The sequence below is a fragment of the Gopherus flavomarginatus genome, chromosome 25, assembly GCF_025201925.1.
Source record: "Gopherus flavomarginatus isolate rGopFla2 chromosome 25, rGopFla2.mat.asm, whole genome shotgun sequence".
Taxonomy (NCBI): Eukaryota; Metazoa; Chordata; order Testudines; family Testudinidae; genus Gopherus; species Gopherus flavomarginatus.
The window spans coordinates 13,133,374-13,158,993 of record NC_066641.1 but is presented as its reverse complement, the minus strand read 5'-3'; the positions used below and the strand labels follow the sequence as shown (position 1 = coordinate 13,158,993).

The window sequence follows — 25,620 nt, the reverse complement described above, 5'->3', positions numbered from 1 at the left end:
AGCTACATGGAGGCCGCAAACCTTGGCTTCAGTGGGGGCCTTTTCTGCTCATTCTTCACTCACCCTCTGACCCGGGCGCGGGAACAGCAATGACTGGCCCTGGCCAGCTGCAGTGTCTGGCTTAAATGGCGAAAGGAGCAAGAGGGAAAAATAGAGACTAAGAAAAACTATCGCTCCCCCCGCAAGACAAATCGGCTGCTGCTCCTGCTTTCCAGCTCTTCCTGAGCAGGGACTGGGGCCTCCACGCCAGAGAGCTCAGCTCAGCTCAATTGGGAGGGGGCTGGGGCTGGGCATGTGGGGATCAGGGCTGGCGGGGGCGCTGCTTCGGGGCCCGGCTCTCCAGCTGGCGAATCTGGGCTTGGACGAGCTCTCGCCAAGGGATCTCAAGCAGCCGTTGCCTTGTGGGCAAGTCTCCCTAGCCACTTCCTAGCTCTCAGGGGAGCTCAGCACGCGCCCTGGTGAACATCTGCCAGGCTTGTAAGAGCAGGTTGGACAAACCCCTGGGAGGGACGGTCTCGGCTCAGAGCGGGGGAGTGGGGGGGGCTACATGACCTCTCGAGGCCCCTTCCAGCCCCACATTCCCACAGTGCAGCTTTACGAGCCCAGGTGGAGACGTCACAGTTACCGGCCAAGGAGCCGCATGTCATGGAAATGGGGCCTTCTTGTGACAGTGTGACCGGGACTCCTGGCCAGAGACACAGCGGATCTGTAGCGACACCCGGGGTGACCAGGTGTCCGGTTGTCGACCAGAACGCCGGGTGGAAAAGGGACCCTGGCAGCTCAGGCCGTTAAAAGTCCGGTCGGCGGTGCTGCCCGGCTAAGGCATGCTAGTCCCCACCTGTCCTGGCACCACACTGCGCCCTGGAAGCGGCCAGCAGCAGGCCCAGCTCCTAGGCAGGGGGGTCACAGAGCTTCGCGCGCTGCCCCCGCCCCGAGCACCGGCTCCGCATTCCCATTGGCCAGTTCCCGGCCAATGGGAGCTGGGCGGGGGTGCCTGCGGGGGACAGTGGCGCATGGAGCCTCCTGGCCCCCATGCCTAGGAGCCGGACCTGCTGCTGCTTTCGGGCCATGCACAGCGCAGTGCCAGGACAGGCAGGCAGCCTGCCTTAGCCCCCCGGCTGCGCCGCCTGAGGTAAGCCTGCGCTCCAACCCCCTGCCCCAGTCCTAATCCCCCCCAAACCCGGAGCCCTCTCCTGCTCTCCAAACCCCTCATCCTTGGCCCCACCCCAGAGCCCTCACCCCCCCACACCCCAGCTCCTTGCCCCAGCCCAGAGCTCCCTCCCTCATTTCTGGACCCACCCCAGAGCCCATACCCTCATTTAGATTTAGAGCCCTCACCCCCTCCCACACCCCAACCTCCTGCCCCAGCCCAATGAAAGTCACTCAGAGTGAGGGAGAGCGAGCCACCAAGGGAGGGGGAATGTAGTGAGTGGGGGGGGCCTCGGGGAAGGGGCAGGGCCTATGGGGAAGGGGCAGGGCTAGGGTGTTCAGTTTTGTGCGACTAGAAAATCGGCAACCCTAGACACAACACGTGTCCACCTGGCCATTAGAGGGGAGGGAGAGCTCCGAGGTGGCCAATCCCCACCACCCACTGTCCGTCTGCTCCCGCAGACCAGGGCTTTGCCGGGGAAACGTTGCCTTAGCTCTGAATAAGAAGGAAGGTCCCATTGTGGGGTGGCAACCGCGTTCCTGGGCTGTGCTGAGAAATAAGCCTGCGACTCCCCCCACCCCACACGTTCTCATGGCTGAGCGCGGGGGCCTCGCTGCATGCAGTCCAACACAAGGCAGCTGGCCTCAAAACTCCACGAGGCTGGCTTTAAAAAAGGGTGATCTAAAAGCGATCGGTTTGGGTCTCGTTTTATTTGTCTTCTGGGTTTGCAGCCTTTTGGGTGCCCCTGGGTCACGCGTTCAGGCTGGTCCCTGCAGCCAGCAGGGCGAGAAATGTCCCACTTGGTAACAGCACGGAAAAGTTTTCCCCGAATCGCGTGACTGCAGGGAGTCTGAGAGGCAGATCTTGTGGGGGTCACAGTAAGTGCGAGCGACGAGTCAGGAAACGCTGGAGAGAGAGATCTTGTGTCCATTGCTACCTGCCTCCCTGAGACCTTCTCAGATGTCTCCTGCTCCCACCCACACATATGTCACTGACACAGATACATGCTGCCCTGTGTGTCAACAGGCCATATCAATGCAATTCAGGATCCCAGGCACATTGCAACAAGGGGCCTCCCCTGGCTCGCCCCTCCAATCACCCACACATGAACTGTCTGGTGGGCAGCCCATTAGTTCTCCTCTTGGGGAGGGCTGGGGCTCCCCTTCTCCCTTGACAGGCAGGCATGGCAGCAATCCTCCCCCCTTCCCCCCAGTACTTACCTGACCTGTTGGGGTGTATCTGTTTGGGGGAACCAGCCCACTGCACGCGTCTCTTCCTGCCATACATAGTCCTCTGCTGGGGAGGGGTTGGCAGAGCCTGGAGTTAACACCCCATTGAAATGAGCAGAGCAGGACCCCCACTCTCTTGTTTCAGGCTCTCTGAAGACTCAGGAAGATCTCACTGCAGCCGTAAGTGGCACTTGGGTCATATCATTGCACGTTTCTTTGCCATCACGAGGGTAGCAACTCACTTCTTCTTTTGGTAAATGAGAGCAGAGATTCGGATGCAATGACATGGATCCCAGTGCTGGGGCCCTAGATACAAGCCTGTAGCCCCACGCAGGCGCGGGAGAAAGGGCATGGAACTGCAGGGAAATCCTAGCACACCTTATGGTGAAACCATATGGAAAAAACGGGGGCAGTGGGGGGCAGGGCTGCAACTCCAACAGTCCTGCAGCCACCCTGAGCGGGGCCAGGACTAGGCGTCTTTTATAAGGCAAATACTCGGTGGCAGCACTGAGGCGACCCTGGGGGCCTGTGTCTGTTGCTCTCTGTCATGGGACTTTGGCAAAGTGATCTCAAACGAGCCCCTGCTTCCCTCTGGCCGCTGCAGCGCATCCCCACGCCTGCCCCGGAGACAGCCCTCTAGGGAGCCCCCGCTGGCCGGGGCGAGAGAGAGCAAAGTGGGGAGTTGGGGGAGGGGGTCACACTGGGAGGCTGGCCAGGGGCCGGGGCCGGAGAGGCTGGGAGGTAACGTACCCCTGAGTGTGACGTCCCTAGAGTTACTCGTTGCTAGTGGTCATGCTGGCCTGGAGGCTTAACCCCACCCCCCTTTCAGCCAGGGCGTGCCCCCGTCCGTGCACAGACCCCAGGGTAGAATTGCAATGTCCGAATCAAGGGGTGCAAGGTAGAGCGGCTCTAGGTACAGGGGGTGCGACAGCAGTTCCCCGAGGGCATTAGCACATCTTGGCATCCCCCGAACCCAGCGAGGTTTGTTTGTGGTCGTGTCCCCTTCCTTTCCACTCAGAAACAGCACCAATGGGTTGGCTCAGCCCCGGCCGGTCGCCAAGGAAATCTCCCTGTCCCCCGTTTACCACCGAGTCACTCTCGAACGCCGTCCACAGACTGGTGGCAATCCAAGTCGCCCTTCAGCTCCAGGCTTCCCGACAGCTTGATGCCAGTTTTCCGGTCCACACACCAACACTTCCCACGCTGCCCATCCAGGGCTGGGTGACACTGTGCATGGGACAGGAGGCTCTGGTTAGTCCTTGCTGCACCGGCAGTGGGGCACGCCCAGCCCTGGGCTGGCAGAGAGACACACCCGGCCCTGGGCTGACAGAGAGACACGTCCGGCCCTGGGCTGGCAGAGAGACACACCCGGCCCTGGGCTGGCAGAGAGACAGACCTGGCCCTGGGCTGACAGAGAGACATGTCCGGCCCTGGGCTGGCAGAGAGACACACCCGGCCCTGGGCTGGCAGAGAGACACGTCCAACCCTGGGCTGGCAGAGAGGCACGTCCGGCCCTGGGCTGGCAGAGAGACACATCCGGCCCTGGGCTGGCAGAGAGACACGTCCGGCCCTGGGCTGGCAGAGAAACACGTCCGGCCCTGGGCTGGCTACAGCCTTAGCTGTACAGTGGGTGTGTGCCCCTCTCCGCCTGTCCCTGTCCCCGACCCCTAGGCCAGGGCTGCTGCTGGCAATGGGGGCACAGGCCGTACCTGTTTGGGGTGGAAGTTTCCATTGCGATCGCAGTTCGGGATGGGGATGATGTACAAGTCCTCGTGGGTGCGGGTCTGGGATGCGGCCAGCCTCTCCAGTGCTCGGTGCAGCTCGCTCTGGCACGACCCCTGGGCCTGCACAGAAAGCATTGATCGGAGCCCAGCTCGGGGGAGGAAGAAGACCCTCTCCCTCCTTCCACCCAGACAGGCTGGAGTCCCCCTCTCCTATCAATTGCCAGATACCCACCACATGGCAGCCACCACATAATACCTGGCACCTTGAGCTTCCTCCCAAGGGTTCCCTGGGGGAGGGGATGGCTGTAACCCCCCCCACCCAGGCATGAGGGTACAATACCCCCTGGGTGTTTGGAGAGCCCTACTCCCTGCTTTAGCCCCTGCAATGCCTGGGGACCAGGGGGGATGTTGCTCATTTCCCCTTTGTCGGTGTCGGTGGTTGCACTGCCCGCCCCCAGTGGGGAATTTCCTTCTCTGGGGCGCAGGGAGGGTGAAGAGCGAGGACACTGGGTAACAGGACAGCGTACCCTTGGCAAACCAAAGCTACCCCATGCTGGCTGCTTGCACGAGAGACCCGCCCGCTGGGGCCGCCTCTGCAGCCCCAAACACCAGTCACTTGCTGGGCACTGAGAGGCGCCAGGGCATTAGGAGTGAAGGGAGTTGATCACAGGCCCGGGCAGCAGCAGCCCCCAAGCCACAGGGAGTGAAAGTGGCATCTCACTATCTGCCTCGTCTCCTCCCGATGATGCGAGTTCCCGTTGCTCCTCATCTTCACGCCGCTGTTCACCCGGTCGCGGGTTTTTGCCTGCTGCTTCAGGAGACATTTCCGGTCCTGGATGCTACATGGGCTGAAGCTGTTGTTGGGGTGGTCGATCTCCTCCTTATCTGTAAAATCGGAAGGTCAGGGAGAGAGGGGAGCAGTCAGCGGGGAGCAGTGTTTCGGGCGGGCTGGAGCAGGAGCCTTGCAGAGCGAGATCCAGGAACTGTAGCCAGTGCTGCCCCGGCCTGCTCCCCCTCCCTGCCCTCCACTGCGCGAACATGTCGGGTAAGCTGCAGATGGCCCTGGTGCAAAGCCGCAGGGAGTTTGTTACAGGATTGACTCAGCCCGGGGCTCCGACGTGCACATCATATGCGTTTAGCTAGCTAGGGCAGGGCTGCTGTTCACTCTCCTAGAATGCACCAGCCGTGCAGCATGGGAGACCAGTGGCGCTGAGCTGCACCTGACGCAGAGCTGCAGGGGCCATGTAACCGCCAGGGAAGCCTGGGCCAAGCCTGGTTCAGTGGAGCTTGCTCCGGTCTGCGGCTGTGTGCTGGTAGCTACTGGTGACCCGTGTGAAACGAAGCCTCAGGCCAGCGCCAAGCGACGCCTTTGCTACAGACACTCCCATTTGCACGTTGGTCCCACAGCTAGTTCCCACATGACGGACGCCCCCCTCGAAAACCCCACCCCGGGAAGTGCCCCAGGTTGGACGAGTCCCGGGAATCCAGCCAAGCACGGATGTACAGGGATCACTTTAAGCAGGTGCTACTGTCATGGATGTCAGCGCCTGGCTGGACCAACCTTCCCACCTCCTTTTGATGGCCGAGATGCGGCCAGACTGGAAGATTGCTCCAGACAGCCTGGGGCGCTGCCTCCACCAGCTCACACGCAGTGTCAAAGCAGGACAGAATAACATGAGATTTTAACTCAGATCGTTACCTGGGGCTGTGGCTGGCGATTCCCTCTTCCCCCGGGGTGAGGGCCCAGCCCACGAAACCAAGCCCTAATACGGCGCATTAAGGGGGAAAGAGAAGCTGGCAACGTGAGCTGCTCTCTTGGCCGCCTACAGACCCTAGAGCGGCACTGCGCTGGGTCCTCAGTCACCAGCCAAAACAAGGGATTTGCCCAGTTCCACCAAACCACTGTTTCTTGCCTAAATGTCACCCAGCCGCTTAATAAGTCCAGAAACCTCAGTTGCTTTTCATGGCACTTCAGGCATTTCCTCCTCACCTTTCTGACAAGTCTCACTGATCTGTATTAAATTCGGGCCAGGTGCGGACAGACGAAGGCTGAAGTCTAAACAGACAAAGAGGCAGGAGAAAGCCAGGCTCCTTCTCCCCACTTCATAGATGGGGGAACTGAAGCACAGTGAGATTAAGGCCACACCCAAGGCCATACAATGAAACAGCTGTAGAGCTGGGACTAGAACTGAGGTCTCTTGAGGTCTCATGCAGGGCCACAGCTCTCGATGGCACATAGCCAGGGTGTGTCGGCCCGTCCGGCTGGGCGTGTCTCTGTCCCCCCATCACCGTGGTAGACACACAACTCACAATCCTGGATGGCAACTCGGTGCCCATATCCCCATTGTTACTGCAGCAGCCGCCGGATGAATATGCAGAGCTGGGAACTGATACACCAGTGAGTGCCAGGCTAGTGCCCCGGGCATTGGCCTTTCTCCCTCTCCGTAACTCTGAGGCCTCCTCCTCTTCCTTCTTCTAGCCATTGACTAGGAGGGAAATTCACCAGGATGGCAGCAGCCACAGATGGACGCAGGAAATGTCTTTTTCCCTCCTGCCTAGTTTTCGTTGTGGCCCCTGCGGGGAACTTGGCGCCAGTGAGTTTGTTTGCATGCAAATCTTTCTAGTGCTGCTCATCACCACTGGATTTTCCCAAGCTGCCCGCCATGGTGCCCAGCGGCTGCCTGGCCTGTCTCTCCAGAACGACCCCTCCGCCCAGCGCAGGGGCACCTCCCCAGCAATCCCGGCTGCAGCCCCAAGAGACAGGTCCATAGGCAGCAGCCAGCTTTGGCCCCTAGCCCGACTCCAAACTGGCCCATTGACCGCTCCCTTCTGGGCGAGTTCCCGGCTCCTCTCCTGTGCCCAGTTCACTCCCTCCCCCCGGGACTCCAAAACGCTTTTGCTCCTGAGCCCTTTTCCAAATGGGTTGAATAAAAGTTTCCATCTGTTATGTAAAAGTTGGCCTCGGTCCCAGGAACGTACATAGGATACAAATGGGTTCGCACATCAGCCCCTCTCCGGAGCAGCCTCAGCAGTTCAGCGTAACCTGCCCCGTCCCACCCGAGGCCACCGCTGTGTGGCCATGCGGGGGGGGGGGGGGGGCAGTTAACTGTTGCACCTGGCTTAAAAATGTCTTCTCCCCCAATCTGCACCCCTCCTCCGGCTCCCCACACCTCCACCCCCACACTTCGTCACCGGGTCCCTCTCACTTCCTGGCCCAGCAGCTTTTCAGCGTTGATTGTTGTTTTTAAATGACAACCGATGAAGACACAGTGCTTTACAGCCCGGCTGGTTACTGTAGGGGGGCGCATGACGAGTGGTTTGTTGTTGCAGGGCTGCACACCGGTGCTGGTTTCATTAGAGAGGAGTTGCTCGGGTATGCTAGGCTGTGTACCTTGGTTTGTTACTGTAGGGTCTCCAAGGACGCATGCTGTGCTGCACTCCTGGCTCTATTATGATTGGCTGATGATAGCCGAGCTGCACACGTTCAACTAGCCCCCGAACAGGGGCTGTCCCAGTGACCCCACCCCTGTCCTCCCACGCACCCCGCCTCTCCCTCCTGCCCTCTAGGGACGAGGACCCAGAGCACGTGTTGGGGTCACCTGTGCGACATCCCGCAGCAGCGCTGACATCCTGCATGTGGCTCCCTCCTCCCGGCCCCGCTCCAGAGGGCTCACGGGCCAGGCGATGTGGCCGCAGCTACGGACCAGCGGCTCCCTTTGCTAATGGAGGCTGGGGCCCGTGGCACAGCACCGTCTGACAGGAAAGGCACGGCAGCTCTGTGCATCCCCAGGACCCCTTCCCCACAGGCCGGCTGGGCCCCAGAGCTCTGTGACAGTCCCTCCGGCTGGCGTTTCCCCAGGAGATCTGTCGCTACCCGGGATGGTAACCACAACAAATGCCTCCCCTCCCTGGCCCCCCACTTCTATTTATACCCGCTAGGCCCGAGCAGGCAGCAGGCCAAGGAGACAGCTGCACCTTCCTCACCTTCCTCTGGGTGCATCCAGCAAGATGGCCGGGGAGCCAAAGAGCGGTCTGCTCAGTGGCCCCGTCTCATAGCATAACCCTCGCCCAGGGTGTCTCGGTGGGCCCAGACCTGCCAGCCCCAGCTGGGGGCAAGAACAGCAGGGCCAGAGCTCAAAGGGAGGCTGATCCGCGTGGGAAAAAGGTTTAATGTCAGCTCGTCCTGTCCCTGCATCCCTGGTCCGAATCCGGATGGGCCAGATCGCGGGGCGCTTCCCCCTTGCCTAGGTAACCCCCCTGACTAGTGGAGTCCCGCCTGCTGCCACCCTGCGCTGAATGCTGGCACGGTCGGCGCACGGCATGCGGGTTGCGCTGGACAAGCTCTGCGGGCAGGCTTGTTGGCGGGCGCACGGCCTGGTCTGGCCCGAGATTGGCTGGAGCTTGGTGGAGAGAGCGGTGCGACTACTGCTAACGCTGAACGCTGCTCCTCCTTCAGCTCACGCGGGGGCTGCTTCCCGAACCAGAGCTCGTGGGTTCAAGTCCCAGATAGGGACCGACTCCTAGGAGAAAAGACACGCAGCCCAGAGCTCTTCCGCCAGGTTCCCAAATCCTGCAGAGCTGGAAGTTTTAGAAACCCCCAAGTTTCCCCAAATGAGGGGCCACCTCTGAAAAGTGAGGTCCGAAGGGCCATGAGACCCTCCGGCTCGGCTGCACTAAGGAGGCAGGAGGTGGCAAATCACCCACCTTCCCAGCCACAGGCGGCATTCGGCGGACCCAAGACCGTGCCCATCCATGCCAGGGCGGGTGCCTGGAGCGATGTTTCTGTGCCATTCGCACCCGGGATAAAACGAGGACACCAACCGGAGGCCTAACGGGCATCGTTACACAGTAATGAGCTCCGGCCCCCTGCTTGCCTAGACAGCTCTCGGTGACGGGCTGATTCAGACTCCCCCCCTCCCCCACTTGTTTCCCCTTTCGTTCTAGCACTTTATCCCCGCGGCATGGAAAGCTGGCGCTGGGCTCTGCCAGGCTCTGCACATCAGCTCCTTTCGCTCTGGAAATGCGCCGTGTCCAACAAGCTCAAGTTTCATTGTCTGAGCTCCAGAGGCACCGACGGGCTGGCCGGCCGAGCACTCGCACCCACGGCCTTGGGCTCAGGGGCTGCTGCTGCGCCCCGTGGGGCCCTCTGCTGGGGGAGCGCAGTGGGGCTGCCCTTCCCCACTGATGTCCTGCAGCGGCACAGAGGGCAAAGGGCAGCTCCAGCGCACCAACCAACCAGCCCACAAACTGGCCCCGAACTTTCATCAACACTTTTGGGAGGGTCACAAAAGTTCAGCTAAACTACCCCCCTCGCCAACCTCACCTTCCCTGCTCTGGGATTCCAGATACAGTGGAGTCAGATTCACTAATGTTTCCCCTTAAAAAATACAGCCTGGCTGGTCAGTGTAGGATCTCCAGGGGCTTCCCTTCTGATCCCAGGAGATCGGAGCCATCGCAGTACTGGCCGCCCTGGCTCAGGCAGGACACTGCAGCGTTCGAGGGGGTTTGGGGAAGAGGAATGAGAATCATCAGGGCCGGAAAAGACTCCTAGAAACATGATTGAAAACATTGGGATCATTTGCCTTAGGGAGGGCACAGAGGGGACCGGGCAGTAAGTCTAGAGAAGGGAGGTCTGGAGCGTCTGCTCTCCCGGTCTCACCACACAGGAAGAAGGAACCGTCCGATGAACCGGAAAGGTCGGCCTTTCCAAACCAATGCAAGGAAATTCTTCACAGACTGCATAGTTAGACGGTGGAACTCATTGCCACAAGATGTTATTGAAGCCAAGATCTTAGCAAGATTTGACGAGGGACTAGACCCGTACCTAGCTAATGAGAGTGATTGTAGTAAATCCCGTAAGAGCTTTAGAAAGGCTATTAAACCTGCTCCAGGGTGTGCGCTACTCTCTAACTACAGGGGTTAGAAACAGAGGCTGCTGACCGCAGGTCTCTGGCACCTTCCTCTGACACACGTGGTACTGCCAGCTGGGATCCTGCACAGGACGGGCCTCGGGCCTGAGCCAGGGCAGCGAACATATGGCCCTATCAGATGGGATGGGAAGTTTAGATTCTCTTGCGCCGCTGTGCGTGACAGTGGACAGGCCTCTTCTAAGCCCTCCAGCCCCCGGGGCTCAGACCCTCACTGAGCTCCAGCTGCAGGTTCTCAATTATCTCTGGATATTGTTTTGTGTGTCTGTTTACAATGCACGCACACACACACGGATACACACGTGTGCACACACACATACATGCACAGGCCTTTGGAAACCAAGGCCATCAGAAGTCACTCGCCCTTGGGGGAAATGCCCCTAAACCGTTTGCTGTTCACTCAGCGTCCTCCAGACTCAGTGAACATTGGCTGGGGTGGGAGTCTGACCTCAGCGCCGTTCCCGCTGGCCCTCCCCACTTTCCTGCCAGACGGTCCAGGCGGCAGCGGGGCAGCCTCAGTCAGACACCCCGAAACCCCTCCCCGCACAGCCCAGGCCCAGCGGCTTTGCAAGGGGGCAGGCGCCGGCCTGGAGGGCAAAGGTTTCTGCTCCTTTGCGACAGGACAGCATGTCCCAGCTGAGCGGGGCACATTGTGGGAAGCAGGATTTTCCCAGGATGCTCTCTGCTGTTCCCAGTGTGTTTTGTTTGATGTTCGTTTACGAGCTCTCACTTGCAAAAGGAACTTGAGGCTTTCCCTGGGACTCCAGGGAAGGAACTGGGCACAGAAGGCTGCAGCCAGGGCCAGTGACGCAGCACGCCTTGGAAATGGGGTTGAGGCTGCAGACCTTCCCGTGCTTGTGTGGCCGGGCCCAAGCAGGAGAGCTGAGCCCTCTGCCCGGGCAGTCAGCACCCACCAGTCACTCACAGACACCGAAGGGGAAAGCAGGAAACAATTCTAGGAATAAAAAAGTTAATCTCAAGCAGAGTCCAGTTCCGCAAGCCAGAGCGTCTGGGCGAAGCGCGGCTCCAGGACTGCAAGACCAGGCATGGGCAGCTGGGAGTCACTGTCATGGGACCAGCGCTGGTTAGCTCAGCATTTGTTAAAAGCTGCAGGTTCCTTTGATTTCAGGATCCTTAAAGCTCCATGTTTGGTTCAAACAACATTTTTCCACTGCGTGTGCCCGGCATTTTGTTTTCTGTCTTTGCCGTGCAAACCTTTTCCACAGCCGCAGGGCCGAGCTGCCATGTCACCAGCGAGGTCTCCTGCTTGTTGTAGCCGCGGCCTGGGCTCAGGCTGTCAGCAAAGGGGAACAGCACAGCTGCAGCCACATACGCTTTGAAGATGTGCCGGTGAAATAAGAAAGCACACACACTACACTCACACAGACCCTCACAGGCACACAGACACAGAGCGACACAACCTCATGCACACCCATACACCCTCACACACACACATCCACATACACACTCACACACACCCAACCTCACATGCACATGCACACACACACCCTCACACACATCCCCTCACACACAGAGACACATCCACACCACACACCTTCACATACACACACACACACACATCCACGTACACACATACACACACATCCCCTCTCTCTCTCACACACACACATATCCTCACACGCACACACACATGCACATATACACACATCCTCACACGCACACACAAGTTCTGCCTGGTTTTGGAACCCAGCTCTGCGGAGGTTTCCAACTATTCCGAAGTGGATTTTATCCTGACTGATTTGGGCTATAACAGGCCCTGTTCTCTCCTGGACATTGTTAGCCCAGTTTCGGAGAGCGAAAGGATACAGAAACCCACACTGCTTGTAACAGGCTATAGCATGGTCCGTTTCCAAGTGCAGTTACAGCTTAAACTAATCAATAGTGCAGAGGAAGAAGCATTTGCCCAAAGAAACGTGGTGAAATGCTGGCGCTGCACAATACGCTAGAAAGCCCCCTTGATTTTTAAGAAAGGCAGCAGAACTGCAGTTTTTTCTCTCTATTGCCTGTGACCTGTCACAGGAGTCAGATTTACAAGTCCAGCTCCCCCAGGTCCTTTGGAAAAGCTCCAGGTGGAAGTGGTAACATGAAATGAGGTAAGATTTGGTTTTAATCAGAACACCAAATCTAACCTGCCCAGGGAGATTTTTGTACCAAACACCTCAGTTTCAGCACAAGCAAACATGAGCTGTGCTGACTTAACTGAAAGCCCTTTATACACAGAGACGGCTCCTGGCACTAGCAGGTGAGAAATTCTGCTGATTTGCCAAACTCTAGCAGAGCTTTACAGGTAACTTGGCCTTGAGCTCTGCCTAAGCCAGCCTGGTAATTGGAGCTGGCGGTGCTCAGTGCCTGGATGCTCCCCGCGAAGGTTATCTCCTCCTGCCCTTCGCCAGAGCGGGCTGACTCCTCACCACCTGCCAAGACGCAAAGTACAACAAGGGGACACGAAACAGACCAGTCAAGTGGCAAACTGCAAATGCCCTTCCTGTGCTGTGACGCCCTCCCTCTGTAGCCTCCACTGCAGGAATCCAGCCAGCTCTGAACTTCACCCAGCCATGCTGGGAGGAGCGTTTTCAAGGCAAGGGCAAGCAACGACCTTGCTCTCCTCTTCAGAGGAGCCAGGGTGGGACATAGGGGCAGTTCCCTTCACAAGCAGGGGAGGAGAGAGCTTTCAGGCTTCATCATCACTGCCCCAGAGGAGGGGTCTCACCAGAGACGGGGGCACGTTGAGCTCAGAATGCCAGCGCCTCGTCTCCACCGGGGGGAACTGGCTTGATGTAAGAACGCACTTTTTTTGCAATGAAAACAGCCTCGGGAACCCAGCCCTGGATTCGATGCTCCTCTGTGATGACAGGGTGGGTGCAGGGCCCAGGGGACACAGTGACAACGCAGAGGGATGGGGGGTGCCTGAGCTGTGTGAGAACCCTGCCAGCATTGACACGGCCTGAGAGCAGACAGGAGGGGTCATGTGCCACCGCCCGACTTCCTGCTAGTCACAGCCCCTGCAGGCTCTGATCCGGCCTCCACTTTGGAGACTCAGGCCACAGGCGTTGCTCCCCCCATGTGACTCCCTGCCTGTGCCTCACAAGGCCCGGGGGGCAGGGAGCCGCTTTCCCCGCGGAGGATCCTACAGGGAACTCTTTAAACCACACTGCAGGGATGCCAACAGCTGCAGAGAGCACCTGGCTATTCCGCCTGCTTCACCAGAGACGGGTGGGGTGGACCAGAGCTCGGATTCTGTGGACGCTGTGCCCGTGGGAGAGAGCTGGATGCAAGGAGACAGTCCCTGCTACCCAGGCTATGCAACAATATTGGGCAACATTTGCTCCAGGTCTGGAACCCACGGCGGAGCCTTTGCCACCCCAGCCTTGGGAAGCCCTCTGCAGACACTGGTAAGCCACATACTTGCCAGCCCCAGCCCTCCCTGCTAGGAGTCAGTATCATTAACCTCTGTTACAGATGGGGAAACTGAGGCACTTAGCGGGGCAATGGCTCAAGTCACTTGACCCCAAGATCACAGAGGGTGTCAGGGCAGAGAAAGGTTTTAAACACAAGAACCTGCTGCCCTGAACTTCTAACAGAGGAACAAGCCGAAGCTAAAGTGAAGAACTCTTTTCCCAGCAAATGTCGATTGATAGGAGTAAATCACCTGGATTGGAAGGAAGGTGGCTTCAGATAGTGGCCAAAACTCTCAAGAGCATGAGACACGGGGTTCCCGTCTATCTGCCCCACCTCTGCCAACAGCGGCTCTCCCACCCAAGGCTGGGTGGGAGCTACAGACTGCATGCGTGCTGCTCCCACTCCCCCAGTGATCAGAGTGAATACCAACAAAACCCGCTGGGCCGGCTGCAGGGAAGTGGCTGTTGCCCATGGCTGGTATTCTATTTATTACGCTAGCCCCTCAAGGCCACGGCAAGGATCATTGGCTCTGCTGTGCTAGGAGCTGCACACACAGCCGACAGTGCAGTCGGACAAGCCAAAGGGAACACGCGAGCCCAGAGAGGGGAAGAGACCAGTGCCCTGCCACAAGGCCCATCTGTGGCAGGACCCCGGGGGCATGCGCTTACCAGCAGAATCCTGCCGTACTGGCCCAGGGAGGTATTTATGGACTCGCTGCCAGGCACCAGGTCAACGTTCGCAGTGCGGACACTTCTCCATTTTGATGTTTGTTGTTTGCTTTCCATGTAATCTGTCCTTTTCCAGGAAACTGCACAAGTCCTTGTAATGTAAAACGTGAACCCAAAGGTGGCAGCGGCTGGAGACCCTGTACCAGGGCGGTGCCGGTGCTGACGGGACGTGACGAGGCTCCGTGCTGGCCACTGATTGCTCCATGGCATGGCCATGCCACGTGCTGTGAGCTGGCAGCCAGTCCTGCAGTGGTTGTCCCGGCTGGGATCTCACTATGTGTCTGGGAGGGCGGGGTGGTATATGGGTCGCCTGCCGTGCCAGCTGGACTGTTTGCCCAGTTGGGGCACACTCAGTGGTGGCGCAGGCAGATCTGAGGTCACTGCCCCTTGCAAGACCCTGTCATTCCTGGGGAGAGGCATTTGGGGAGAAGCAGAGCGAAATGTTTTACCAGGGGACTTCAAGCCCCGTCTACCCCCCACCACACACACACACTGCATAGAGGTGTTGAATCTAAATGGGCCCGATAAAAGTGATTTAAACAAAGCAAAGACCCTTTGGTCAGATCAGCTGAAACAGGAAGTGCTTTGAACAGTTTGGAGGAGCAGGTTCCATCATCCAACCTGAGGCTGCGACACACACGATTGTTGGGAAATGCCCAGGCTGGTTTTCCTGGCTGCAGGTCAGGGTCCCAGGGCTGGAGGCAGGAGCTATTGCTGCTGGGCTGACTTTTACAGGTTCCTGAGCAGGTCCACATACAATGGCCCCAAGCCTGTTGCTCTCACGCTGATCTCGGCATTTTTGCATGCGCCGGGCTGGGACCTAGGAAGTTCTTCCCCGCTCCTCCAAGCATATGGGGAAAATAAAGTGTCTTCCATGAATCTGGAGCCCCCATTGACCAGCCTCATCCAGCCACCGCCCGGTTGGCACAGCAGCACCCGACACACGGGAAGGTTTAAGGTCCCCACTATTCAGTTTCAGTGTCTCCAGGTCTGAGAACTTCCACGTGGCCTGAGGAGTTTCGCTGACTCAAATCAGCCAACACTGGGCCTGAGTCCAGAGCTGGGCAAACTCTGTCCTGAAGGGCTGCAATAGCCGGGCCGCACTGCTCCGTTTCTGCAGGGACAGGGGCCCCCAGTGCAGCTGAAGGAGGGTGCAGGCCAGCTTTCAGGAGGCTTTGGGCTTCGTCTCAAGGGCTGCACTTTGATCTCTCCTTAGCTACTTTGGCCCTGCTCCCTTCCCATCTGGAATCACGCTTGGAGAGCACCCGCCTGATCCCTCGGCCTGAGCTGGGCCGCGTTCTCAGCCCTGCTTAGAAATGACCTTCCCCATTTCTTTCTCAGGCCAGCTAATAATGTTGCCTAATGCAAAAATCTTGTGTCGCTCCCCAGCATGGCTGCACTTGGCTGGTGGCCACTGGGAAAAGGGAGAAAGGCCTTGACCTTTGACTGCTTAGGGGGCAGCAGAACAATGGGGCTAGAGCCAGTTTTGGTGCTGGCAGAGCGGTGAGGCTGAACGCGCCTGGGGGAGGGCTAATGGAGAGTTCACGATAACAAGCCGGCAGGCTGAGGTCTGTGCAGAACACAAACAGGAAAGGGATGTCCGCCTGGCCTGAAGGAATGCAGCCAGCGCTCTCCACAACCAGCACTGCCACCTGCGGGGGCCTCAGCCAGGGTGCCCCCCCTCTCCCCAGACTGCAGGGGAGTGCATCTCGCACACTCAGTTTGAAGACCCTGGAGCCCTTGGGGTGCATTTGAGGCCTGGCTACTTAGCTCCCAGGTCGCCCTCGACTCAGCAGTGAAGTGAAATCCAGGGCCACAGGCATAGATTTGGATCCCAGGCCCAGGGGATACATCCAGATGAGTGGCTCTGGATTCACACCGCCATGCCTGGGGTCAGCACCAGATGCAGGCCCAGTACACGTGCCACCGCTGGCTCCAGTCAGCCTTGCAACAGGTCCAGGTCTGTGCACAGAGCAAGGCAAACCCACAGTGCGTCCTGCCAGCCCCTCTGCTGGGCTTTGCATGGGACGCAGGCTGCCTTCTCCCTCGGCCGACCCCTCCTTTAACCAGGCAGACTCGGCCTCAGCAATGGGCTGCTGCTGCACCGACGGCTAATCTCCTTCCGGGGTGCGGGTGTAACAGACGGACGGTGATTGCAGGACCGGCGCCAGTGTTTTTGGCGCCCTAGGCGCACGGCCATTTCACCGCCCCGCGCGCTGCTCCCATGGCTTTGGTGGAGCCACGGGATCAGCGGACCATCCGCAGGAGCCACGGGACCAGCGGACCGTCCGCAGGAATGCCTGCGGCAGGTCAACCGGAGCCGCCTGCTGCCCCCCCCCGGCAAAATGCCGCCCCCCAATAATCCTGGCTCCCTAGGCGATTGCCTAGGCCGCCTAAATGGAAGCGCCGGCCCTGGGTGATTGTCCCCCTCTGGAAGGCACAGAGGACACCCCCGCTGGAGTCCCGTTCTGGGCACCGCACTTGGGGAAAGATGGGAACAAATGGGAGCGGGACTTGCTGACTTCTCAGGGTCCCTTCCAGCCCCACTTTTCTGTGACTCCATGGAAGGGCCACTTGCCATGGTAACCCGGCACCATGCAAAAGATTCCCAAGGTGCAGCAAACCAGCCTCCCCCCCCAGCCCAGCTGTGGCTTGAGCATCGGCCTTTCTGTTCCCCCTCGGAGGGGAGTGGGAAAAGCTGCGTTGGGAAGGGGAGGCAGCAGAGCGCAGCGTGACCCAGAAGACGGAAAAGCTGAAGGAGGAAGGAACGAGGCCGGGCAGAGCCAAGAATCAGCTGGATTCTTGGAGCAGAATCTGCCACAATGAGAAATCGCTTAGAGTTTACTAGCTTGTTTTGTCTAAGTCATGTATTGGGACTGGTCCCTCAATATCTTTATTAGCCACCCAGCCGGTACATGACGCTGCAGTGAGCGTGCGGGGAGCCCGCGGCCTCCGGCCAGCTCACCAGCAGAAGTGCAGTAGCCCTGCGAGAGGCTGACAAGTTTGCAGAGCCCTCGAAATGACCGCGGGCTTAGCCCGAGAACGGTACCAGCCCCATCGCCCTGCGTGTGCAAATCCTTCTAACCATCCCCTCACACGCCAGCGGCGGTGTGAGCTGCCTGCTAACCCCTCCCCGCCCCCCGGCCCCACCAACATGCCCCGTCCGGCGGAAGAGGGGAGCTCCGGCTCCAGGGCTCATTCGGCTGGGGGGACTGCCTAGCTGCCACTAGCCCACTCCTGTCTTCGTAAACCCGTGGTGGCAGCCCTGGGAGCTCGGTGCTGGGAAGATCTGCCTCCTCTGCTAGGCTGGCACAAAATATTGGTCCTACATAAACTGTGGGTTTCGAGCCATCCTGGAGAGGTCCACCTGCTGCAGCAACATGGGCCATGCTGCCGCCATTGTTAACGGATGGGATAGTCGAGGACACCCTGACGGTTCAGCACAAGAGCAGGTGCTTTGAAGCTGGACATAAACAGCTCCTGCTTGTACGCACCTGCTGCAGGCCCAGCCCACGCTAGACCCCAGGGCTGTCTCAGTGTGGAGCTGGGTCCGGACACACCAGCTCTCGCCCAGTCTGCTGGGTCCTGACCCGCCTGCCCACTCGGCTCCGGAGAAGGGTCAGTGTGGGAGGACGGTTGTATTAGCTGGAGGGTGATCACAGCTGAGACCGGCTGCACCCGGCTCCTCCCAGCAGAGGGCCCATGAAATTCACATTTCCCGTCCCCCGTGGGTGCCCCTAGAAGGCAAGATCCCCCCTTATTCCTGCTGAATCCCCCGCCCCACCTTTTCCTTGCAGTCCCACAGCACGGAGCAGCTCCCCACCAGCCCTGCAGCCCCCCAACACCAGGGACCAGTGATGCGCTGGGAACGGGTCCTTCTGCCCCTCTGTGGCTGGCCCCTCCCAGCCAAGCACTTTCCCTGGGACCTTTTCTCCTTGTGCTCTTGGCCTTCCCGGCAGAATTTGTTTGGGTTTTGGTACCTTGTCACATGCTGGGGTTTGGGGGGGTCGCGCTGAGACACCTGGTCCCAGCATCTCAGCCCCAGGGAGAGACTCAAACCCAGCGTGAACCTGTTGGGAGACTCCCATGACTCTGTAGGCCGGGGTGCAGCCAGGGAGCAGACTGGGGGGGCTGGGCCAGGGCTGAGGCAGGGAGGGAATGAAACCCCCCAGTTAACCCCTGCCCTGCTGCCATGCTGAGCTCCCTCCTTTCTCACGTTCTCTGTCCTTAACCCCTTCCTGGCCAGGACCCGTGGGCACCCCCTGCACTGGGTGCCGAGCGCTGATGGGCGCGCGATCACAGCCTGGGCAGCACAGCGGCCCTGCCAGCGGACTGCAGCCCCGAGCACTGGGTCATGCCGAGGAAGGAAGAAAGCCCCCTGCTGAATCACCCACACTCTCTCCAAGCCAGGGAAGTGTGTGTGTGTGTGTGTGTGTGTGTGTGTGATGGGGGCGGGCAATATACACCCACAAACACAGCCAAGGCTATAGAGTGTGTGTGTATGTCCCCGCCCTGGAGCATTAGTCCCTATACCAGCCCCCCGCCACTCACCCCTGCCCCGCGGCACAGTTCTGGTCCCCCTGCCCCAGAGAAAAGGCCCGGCTGTCTCTGGGTTTCACCTGCTTCTTCGCCCGGTGGTTGCGAATGCGGGGGAAGCGGGAGGGAGGTGGGGGGGGGGTTTGCGGAGATGAGACCAGTAGGGCCAGGTTTGGGGAGCAGGCACCGAGTACCATGCATGAGAGCCCAGCCCCCCAGGCCAAAGAGGTGCAGGCCGGAGCCTAGCACCCAGGGTAACCGACTGCGGGTGGTCCTGGCACCGGTGCAGCCGAGCGGGAGGAGTAAAACACCCTTTCTGGCTGCTGAGCCCCTCTTGCTTGCCAGGGGCCGGCCTGGGGAAGGCAGCGCTGGCCCTGGAGCAGGGCTGGGTCAGGCGGGGAGGGGGAGCGGGTCAGGCAGGAGGCGAAAGGAAGGGCCCAGGGCTGGAGCTGGCTGCAGGGAGCTGGAGGGGGGACCCAGGGCTGCTTCCTCATCTGTTTGTTATTGGAACCTCTGCAGGGAGGGAAACCACTTCCTCTCCTGGCTGGAGCCTGTGCCAGCCAAGCCATGGCACACCGGAGCGTGAATGGGCCCCAGCGGTGGGGAGGAAGAAGGGGGTTGCTGGGCCACCTGCATGGCTAGATGCACATCTGCGTACCTGGATGTACACCTGCGTGTGCACAGCCCCCCCCTCTTGTGTCTGCACTCAGGACACCGCGTGTCCCAGGGCGTGACGCCCACCTGGATGCTGCAGGCCAGGCCAGCTGAGTCTGAAAGCCCTGGGGGAGGAGGTGTGGGGGCTGGGCCCTGGAGAAACAGAGAGTGTCTGGTCTGTCTTCCCCAACCGTGCGTTCCTCGCCCGTCCCTCCCACCCGACCAGAGGGCACAAACTGGATTCACACACCCCCTGCCAGACCTCCTGCCAAGCTGCTCCTCCCTGGGGTCTGAGGCACAGTCGGCAGCACAAGGCCACACCCCACAAACTCTGGCCACAATTTGGGGTGGGCGTGGCAGTGGCAGAGTTACCTGTGCTGCTACCAGGGTGACGTGTGTGATGGAAAACCACAGATAGGGACAGATCCACCTGGAGCCAGAGGCGGCCAGAGGGAGGGAGCTCGAAAATGCATGGAGTACCCTGGGAAGCGCTGCTCTGTTTTCTGATGCTGGTTGATCTGGGTTTTCCGTTCCCATAACCCCGCTGGCTCTCTCCTCCTCCCTGGAAAGGCAGAGCATCTCCCTGCAATCATGTGTCGGTGCTGCTAAGCCTGGTGACAAACGGGGCCCAGAATTACATTGCTCTAGAGCAGAGAGACGTCATTAGTCCCCAGGCGCGGCGGATGCTGCTTCGCTCTCTTGAGACTCCAGAAAGGCTCGGGGAGCTGCGGGTCGGTGCCAGGCAATGCTGGGTAACGGCTGCTCCCTGCACCATCGCCAGCTACAACATAATGATTCTAGAACAAGCTGGGAAGTTGCCGGAGCAGAGCAGGTGCTGAGCCATTACCCCACCACCCCTCCTCTCAGCAGCCACTACCCCTGGCAGCGGGGTCCAGACGGTCGCATCACCCCCAGGCCAGCCCCATTTTCCTGAAGCCCCGGTACTCGGGAACCAGCCCGGCGTTTCTGCCGCTCCCTGGGCCCAGCGGAGGAGAGGGCCCCTCGGCTGGACACACAGGCCAAGTCGACCCTGGGGATCAAAGGAAAGAAATCGCCTCATGGGTCCCCAAAGCGTATCCGACGGGACTAGCGCAAAGCCAGCACAGAACAATTATGCCCAGAGCCTCGGCTGCTGGAGAGCTTCAGATTTCAGACTTGGGATGCCCCCGACGCGAGAAGAGCAGGAAGCAGGATCCACGCTGCACATCCCCGGCAGAAACGACCAGACCAAGCTGGGCTGGTCCTGTGCCCTTTGTCAGGCTCACCCAGCTGGCTGCTATCTCCATTCTGCCTAGCTGCTATTTTTAGCCTGTCCCATAAACAAACTTAAAACCAGCCGCACATGGCCCGTCGCCAGCATGATCCCGGCTCCCCCGCCACACCATGGGGGGCGGGGGCTCTGCCAGCGTGGAGACAAGCTAGATTTAAATTAAAGCAGCTGGAAAAACCGAAAGACACAGCGGGGAGCAAGGTGCCATGGGAACCATATGCAGATCAGGCGGCTACCAAGGGGCTGGCATGTTCATTGGTGCCCACGTGGCCCTGTGGAGCGGGGGGAAAGAGGTTCCATCCCCCACCATGTCCGTAGCAGCCACACAACATATATGGAGCTCCCACAGGGTCAGATTTCCCCCGACAGATTTATCCAACACTAAATCATTACTAACTAGTGGCCAAGAGTTGGGGGGGGCACCTCCTTTGCCGTTTCCTGAATGCCACACACACGCTCAAGAGCAGCAACTGCTGCTGGATGCTACGAGACAGAAACCCACAGAATTAGACAGTGGAACTCATTGCCACAGGAAGTCGCAGGGGCCAAGAATTTTGCACGATTCAAGGAGCTAGACATCTGGATAACAAGAACACCCAGACTTCTCTTTAATGACAACCCATTTGGGAAGGGAGATTTAGCCTTCTACTGCAAGGTTTAAACTTCTCTCTATTAGAGATCAGGATGACAGCTAACGTGGCAGAAGTAGATTAGCCCACCTATGCTGACCATGGGGTTCTGACACCTTCCTCTGAGACATCTGGTGGTGCCCACTGGCAGAGAGATGGGACACTGGACTGGATGGAGCTCGGATCTGGTGCAGTCCAGCAGTTCCTGTGCTCTGACAAACCAAACGTTCTTTGGCTCCATACGGACTTTGCACCGCTAGCTTAATGCAGCCATGTTGCAAACTCTCAGGCTTATGGCAAGTGTCATGATATTCCCAGCTCCTGGAGCCCTGTGATCAGAGGAGAATCTTGGCTGTCGTTAAAGAAACCCAGTAAGTTGCTAGCTCTTGTGACTGTGGAGAAACGATTAAAGCCACTAACCCTAAAGGCTCACAACCCAGACAGCGAATAAAAGAACCCGACTTTTATTTATTTATGTTTCAATGTCATGATTTCTGAAGCCTGCCTGGTAATTGGGGGTAGCAGCAGAAATAGGGTTAATTACCTGCACTTCCTGAAAACGGCTCAGGAGTCCCTGGGGTGCCATGGCCTGGCCTTGCAGCTGGGTTTAATCATTCTCATGCCGGCAGCTGAGCAAACCCAGCCAGGGGCTGCTTTTGGAGAAGCCCCGGCTGTTGGTTGAAAGAAGCCAAATTTGAGATTTTAGCTGCCTGGTGCATCTTTTCAAATCCAAACCTGACTGGATTTTTATTTCCCAAGTGCCTCCAGCACAGACAGGGATCCTCCTCCGTCACCAAATTAAGCCAATCCAGAACCCTAAACACACATCCCATGGGCCCGCCCCAAGCCATGGCCCTCCCCCAAGTTGTCACCCTTCTCCTTTCTGGAGAGGCAACAGGTTTCTGAGTTAAGTGGAATGGGATCGCACTCCTTTGAGCTCTTGTTCCAGGCCCTCAGGCAGACACCAGTTACGCTCTGGTCATATTTTCAAGCTTTTCTGTCATCCATGAGAGCCAGGAGCATTTGTTTTTCATTTGGTTTTTAAAAGCTGATATTCCAATCTCATGATATAAGGCGAGAAGCCAGGGCCCATAGGCCTGTTGTGCCTCTCTTAATCCAGTTCCGCTCCTCCCCAGAAGAGTTTGCAATGTCGTTTTCATGGGATGGAACAGTGAATTTGTGGGGTTCCCAGGGACACTGAACCCTGCAGCCAGCTGATTCCTCTTGGTTTCCCTTCCTCTTTGCCCCAGTTCCAGCCAGGCTCCCGTCGGGGTCCGGGTGGGTGGGCGTATGTTCTCCCAGCCCATCCCGCGTCCCCAGGGCTCTGTTGGGCAGGCACACACCCGCCTGGCTACATCTCTGTATTTGTTTTGCTGGGAGCCACCTGGTTATCAGCCACCAATCTCGTCCGCAAACACAGCCCCGAGAGCGGGAGGACAATCGCGAGCCAGGCCCAGCCCCACACAGGGCCTCATCATGTGGCACCCGTTCACAGCCCCCTCCTGCCCCACTGACCCCTGGAGCCTTCCGGAGGGAGTCTAGGGGGGCCAGTGAGCTCCCCCTGGGGCAGCCCAAGTGGAGGTACCAGTCAAAGCAAGTGTCCCACTGGCTTTTCTCCCCCTCCCAGGCTGGGCTGAGCGATTCCACCAGAGATGAGCCACTCCCTTGGGGAGCTGTGCCTGGCTTCCCTTTACCAGGCCTGAACCTCCAACTCGGGGGCCCGGATCCTGAAGTGCAGCAAAGCCCAGGGGAGTCGGGACCTGAGGGGGAGGGCAGCGTGGGTGGGAAGGGTCATGTGCCCCCCGCTGCATTTCCTTCCTTGCCCATTGGCTGGTGCTCAGCCGCCCAGCTGCAAGAGCTGCCTCTCAACACTGCTCCATTGACAGCTGGGGTGGTGCTACTGTGGGGCAGGGCTGGGGGCTCCCTCAGCCCCACTGATGAGCTGTCAAGCCCGGGGCAGGCAGCCGTGTTTCCCACCCCCGACTCAGAACGGCAGGGCCTCCTCTGCACATCAGGGCGGGGACAGGGCAGCGGAGGAGCCGTCTGCTCCCCTAGCAAGGGGTGCAGCTCCAGCAGGCGCCGGCCCGTCACACCGCAGGCCCTGTGGTCAAGGGCAAAGATTGCCAGGCCTGGGCTACCATCTCAAAAGCAATCCAACCCCCCTCCCTCCGCCCCTGCCAGGGATTTCAGGGGAAAAACCTGTTCCTGGGATGCGCAATTCCTGGTACTAGGGACCCATGTTTACTGTCCTAGCTACACATTAACATCTCCCCGGTCACGTCTGCCTGAGGACACAAGCAGCGGCTCAGCGGGACGCTCTGCAGAGCCAGGCTGAGCACTTCAACCTCCCTCGCCATGGCCCTCAATTTCCCTGAACCCACCCAGGCCACCCGTCTCCCCAGCCACCCGCCATCCCCCCTTCCGGGGTGCCACCAGCTGCCCCGGTGCCCCCCCTCCCAGCCTGCAGCCTCAACAGGGGGCTTTGCCCCTGGGATCTCAGTCGAGCGGTGCTGACACCTGCTATTGACTACAGCTTGTGGGCTGCTCAGTTCTCACAGAAAGTCCAGGGGTCCCCAGTGCAGGCAGGAAACGTCACCAAATTCCCAGAGATCCCCCTGGCAATAAAGCACAGGGGGAGTAACGTACGCTCATCTCATCCAGCTCCAACGGCACCCGCTCCCTGCCACATAACAACCTTCCTTCCACCCACTGCCTTCTTCCTGCTGCACGTGCTTCCCCGGCGCCCGCCCTGTGGCTGGCTCATCTAGTCCCATAACATTGGCTCACACCCTGGGACTCCCCCATTGGTCTGGCTGTAGCCAGCTGGTTTCTCTTTCCGGAGCTTGTCAGCTCTTTGGACTATGCTTGTACAGCCCCTAGCGCAGAGGGGTTGTGGTCTGTGCCTAGGGCCCATAGGCACGGCAGTAATACGGATAATGAATAACAACCACGCTTGCTGTCGGTACTGGGCATGTGACACACAGGTGAGCAGTTCTTACTCTAGCCAGTAGAGGCCACTGGTGACACAAGCCCAGTCTAGCGCCTGCTACACCCATGTTACAGGTTGGGACCTGGGGCACAGGGAGAATCAGGAACTTGCCACAGTTCTTCCGAGTCAGTAACAGAACCTAAGAGCCCCTCTACTGCCCCTCAGCCCTGAGCTCTACACAATGGGCAGGGTTGCCACCTCTGAGGCACACAAGAACCAGCCAGTCTGTGGGCAGGTCCAGATTCCAGGCCGGGCCAATTTGAGGCCAGGTCCAGGAAGGGTCTCAGCTCTCAGAAAGTTACATGGGACATTTGGAGGTGGGATGAGGGCACCGCTTCCCCATTGGCTGGCATCCGTCCTGGCACCCATGCCGCATGCATGTGGCCAGGTGGCCTCTGCACACTCCCAGCCATGACGGGCATGGCCAGTAGTTAAGATCACTATGCACATGGCCACACGTGGGCACAGCAAACGGCTTCAGAGTGGCGACCAGCAGGGCACTAGAAAAGCTGGCCAGACCAGTCACAAGCTGGCCAGGGGCCACCTACCAGTGGCCCAGGTTGCCTCGGGGATGCCGACCAGAGGGTGTGAGCTCACTGGGAGAGAGAAGGGAAGCTGGTGGCAAAGGCAATATGACCGGGAGAAGGTTGGGCTTAGAGGAGGGCAGCGGAAGGATCCCAACTGTCCCGTGACCTGCACTGTGCTGATGGGGCTGCCCTGAGCCCAGGCGGGTCCAGCTTCGGCGCGCTCCCCGGGGAACAGTGCACCTGCTCTCCATGCCCAGACTCATCCGGAGACCCGCGGAGCTGGCTGGAGATCCCCGGTCCCACGTCCTGGCCTCTCCCCACAGCCAGAGCCTGCGATGCTGGAGGAGACGGGGGACAGTGCAAGGCTGTTTTCTAAAGACTTGGTGGGGGGGGATTCTGAATTATGCAGGGCAAAGCCTGGCCCCAGGGCGGGGGCTGGACAGATGACAACAGCTGAACACGCCATCGGCCCTGCAGGCTTCCTAGCAACCATCACTCCCGCGCCCCTGCACCCGACTCCCACCCTCCAGCAGCCAGGCAGGGCAGAGGCCAGGGGCTCGCTGGGCAGGGAGTGCCAATGCCATGGTGTCGGAGGAGGAGCGGGGGGCTGGAACAGGCAGGGCAGAGTCGTGGGAAAGAGCTGGCTGTCACGGAGGCCCCAGGCGATGCTCTGGAACTGCTTCCCACCAAGCCAGGCAGTACTTTGGGGAGCCTCCTCTCCCTTGGAGCAGACTTGTTCAGGGCAAGAAGCTCCCACGTCTTCACCTCCTGGGTCTCTCCTTGGAGCATTCAGCATCCTCTGCCCCTCCGTGCGCTTCCCACAGCGAGTCCACCCCA

At 59.4% G+C, this 25,620-nt stretch overlaps 1 protein-coding gene across 2 annotated transcripts in view; it reads right to left on the bottom strand.

The window, feature by feature from the left end:
* Nucleotides 1-1,449: 1,449 nt before the first annotated feature.
* Nucleotides 1,450-25,620, bottom strand: part of IGFBP4 (insulin like growth factor binding protein 4) — a 28,847-nt gene continuing 4,676 nt past the window's right edge. Inside the window, exons 2-5 of one of the 2 annotated variants that reach the window (XM_050934799.1) lie at nucleotides 4,825-4,988; nucleotides 4,089-4,223; nucleotides 3,465-3,606; nucleotides 1,450-2,056 (exon numbers count right to left, since the gene is read on the bottom strand). In XM_050934799.1, coding sequence (XP_050790756.1) covers nucleotides 3,472-3,606; nucleotides 4,089-4,223; nucleotides 4,825-4,988 — 434 coding nt within the window. In that variant the 3' untranslated portion in view covers nucleotides 1,450-2,056; nucleotides 3,465-3,471. Of the gene's footprint in view, nucleotides 3,607-4,088; nucleotides 4,224-4,824; nucleotides 4,989-25,620 lie in introns of both variants that reach the window. The other variant, XM_050934798.1, reaches the window with a different exon arrangement.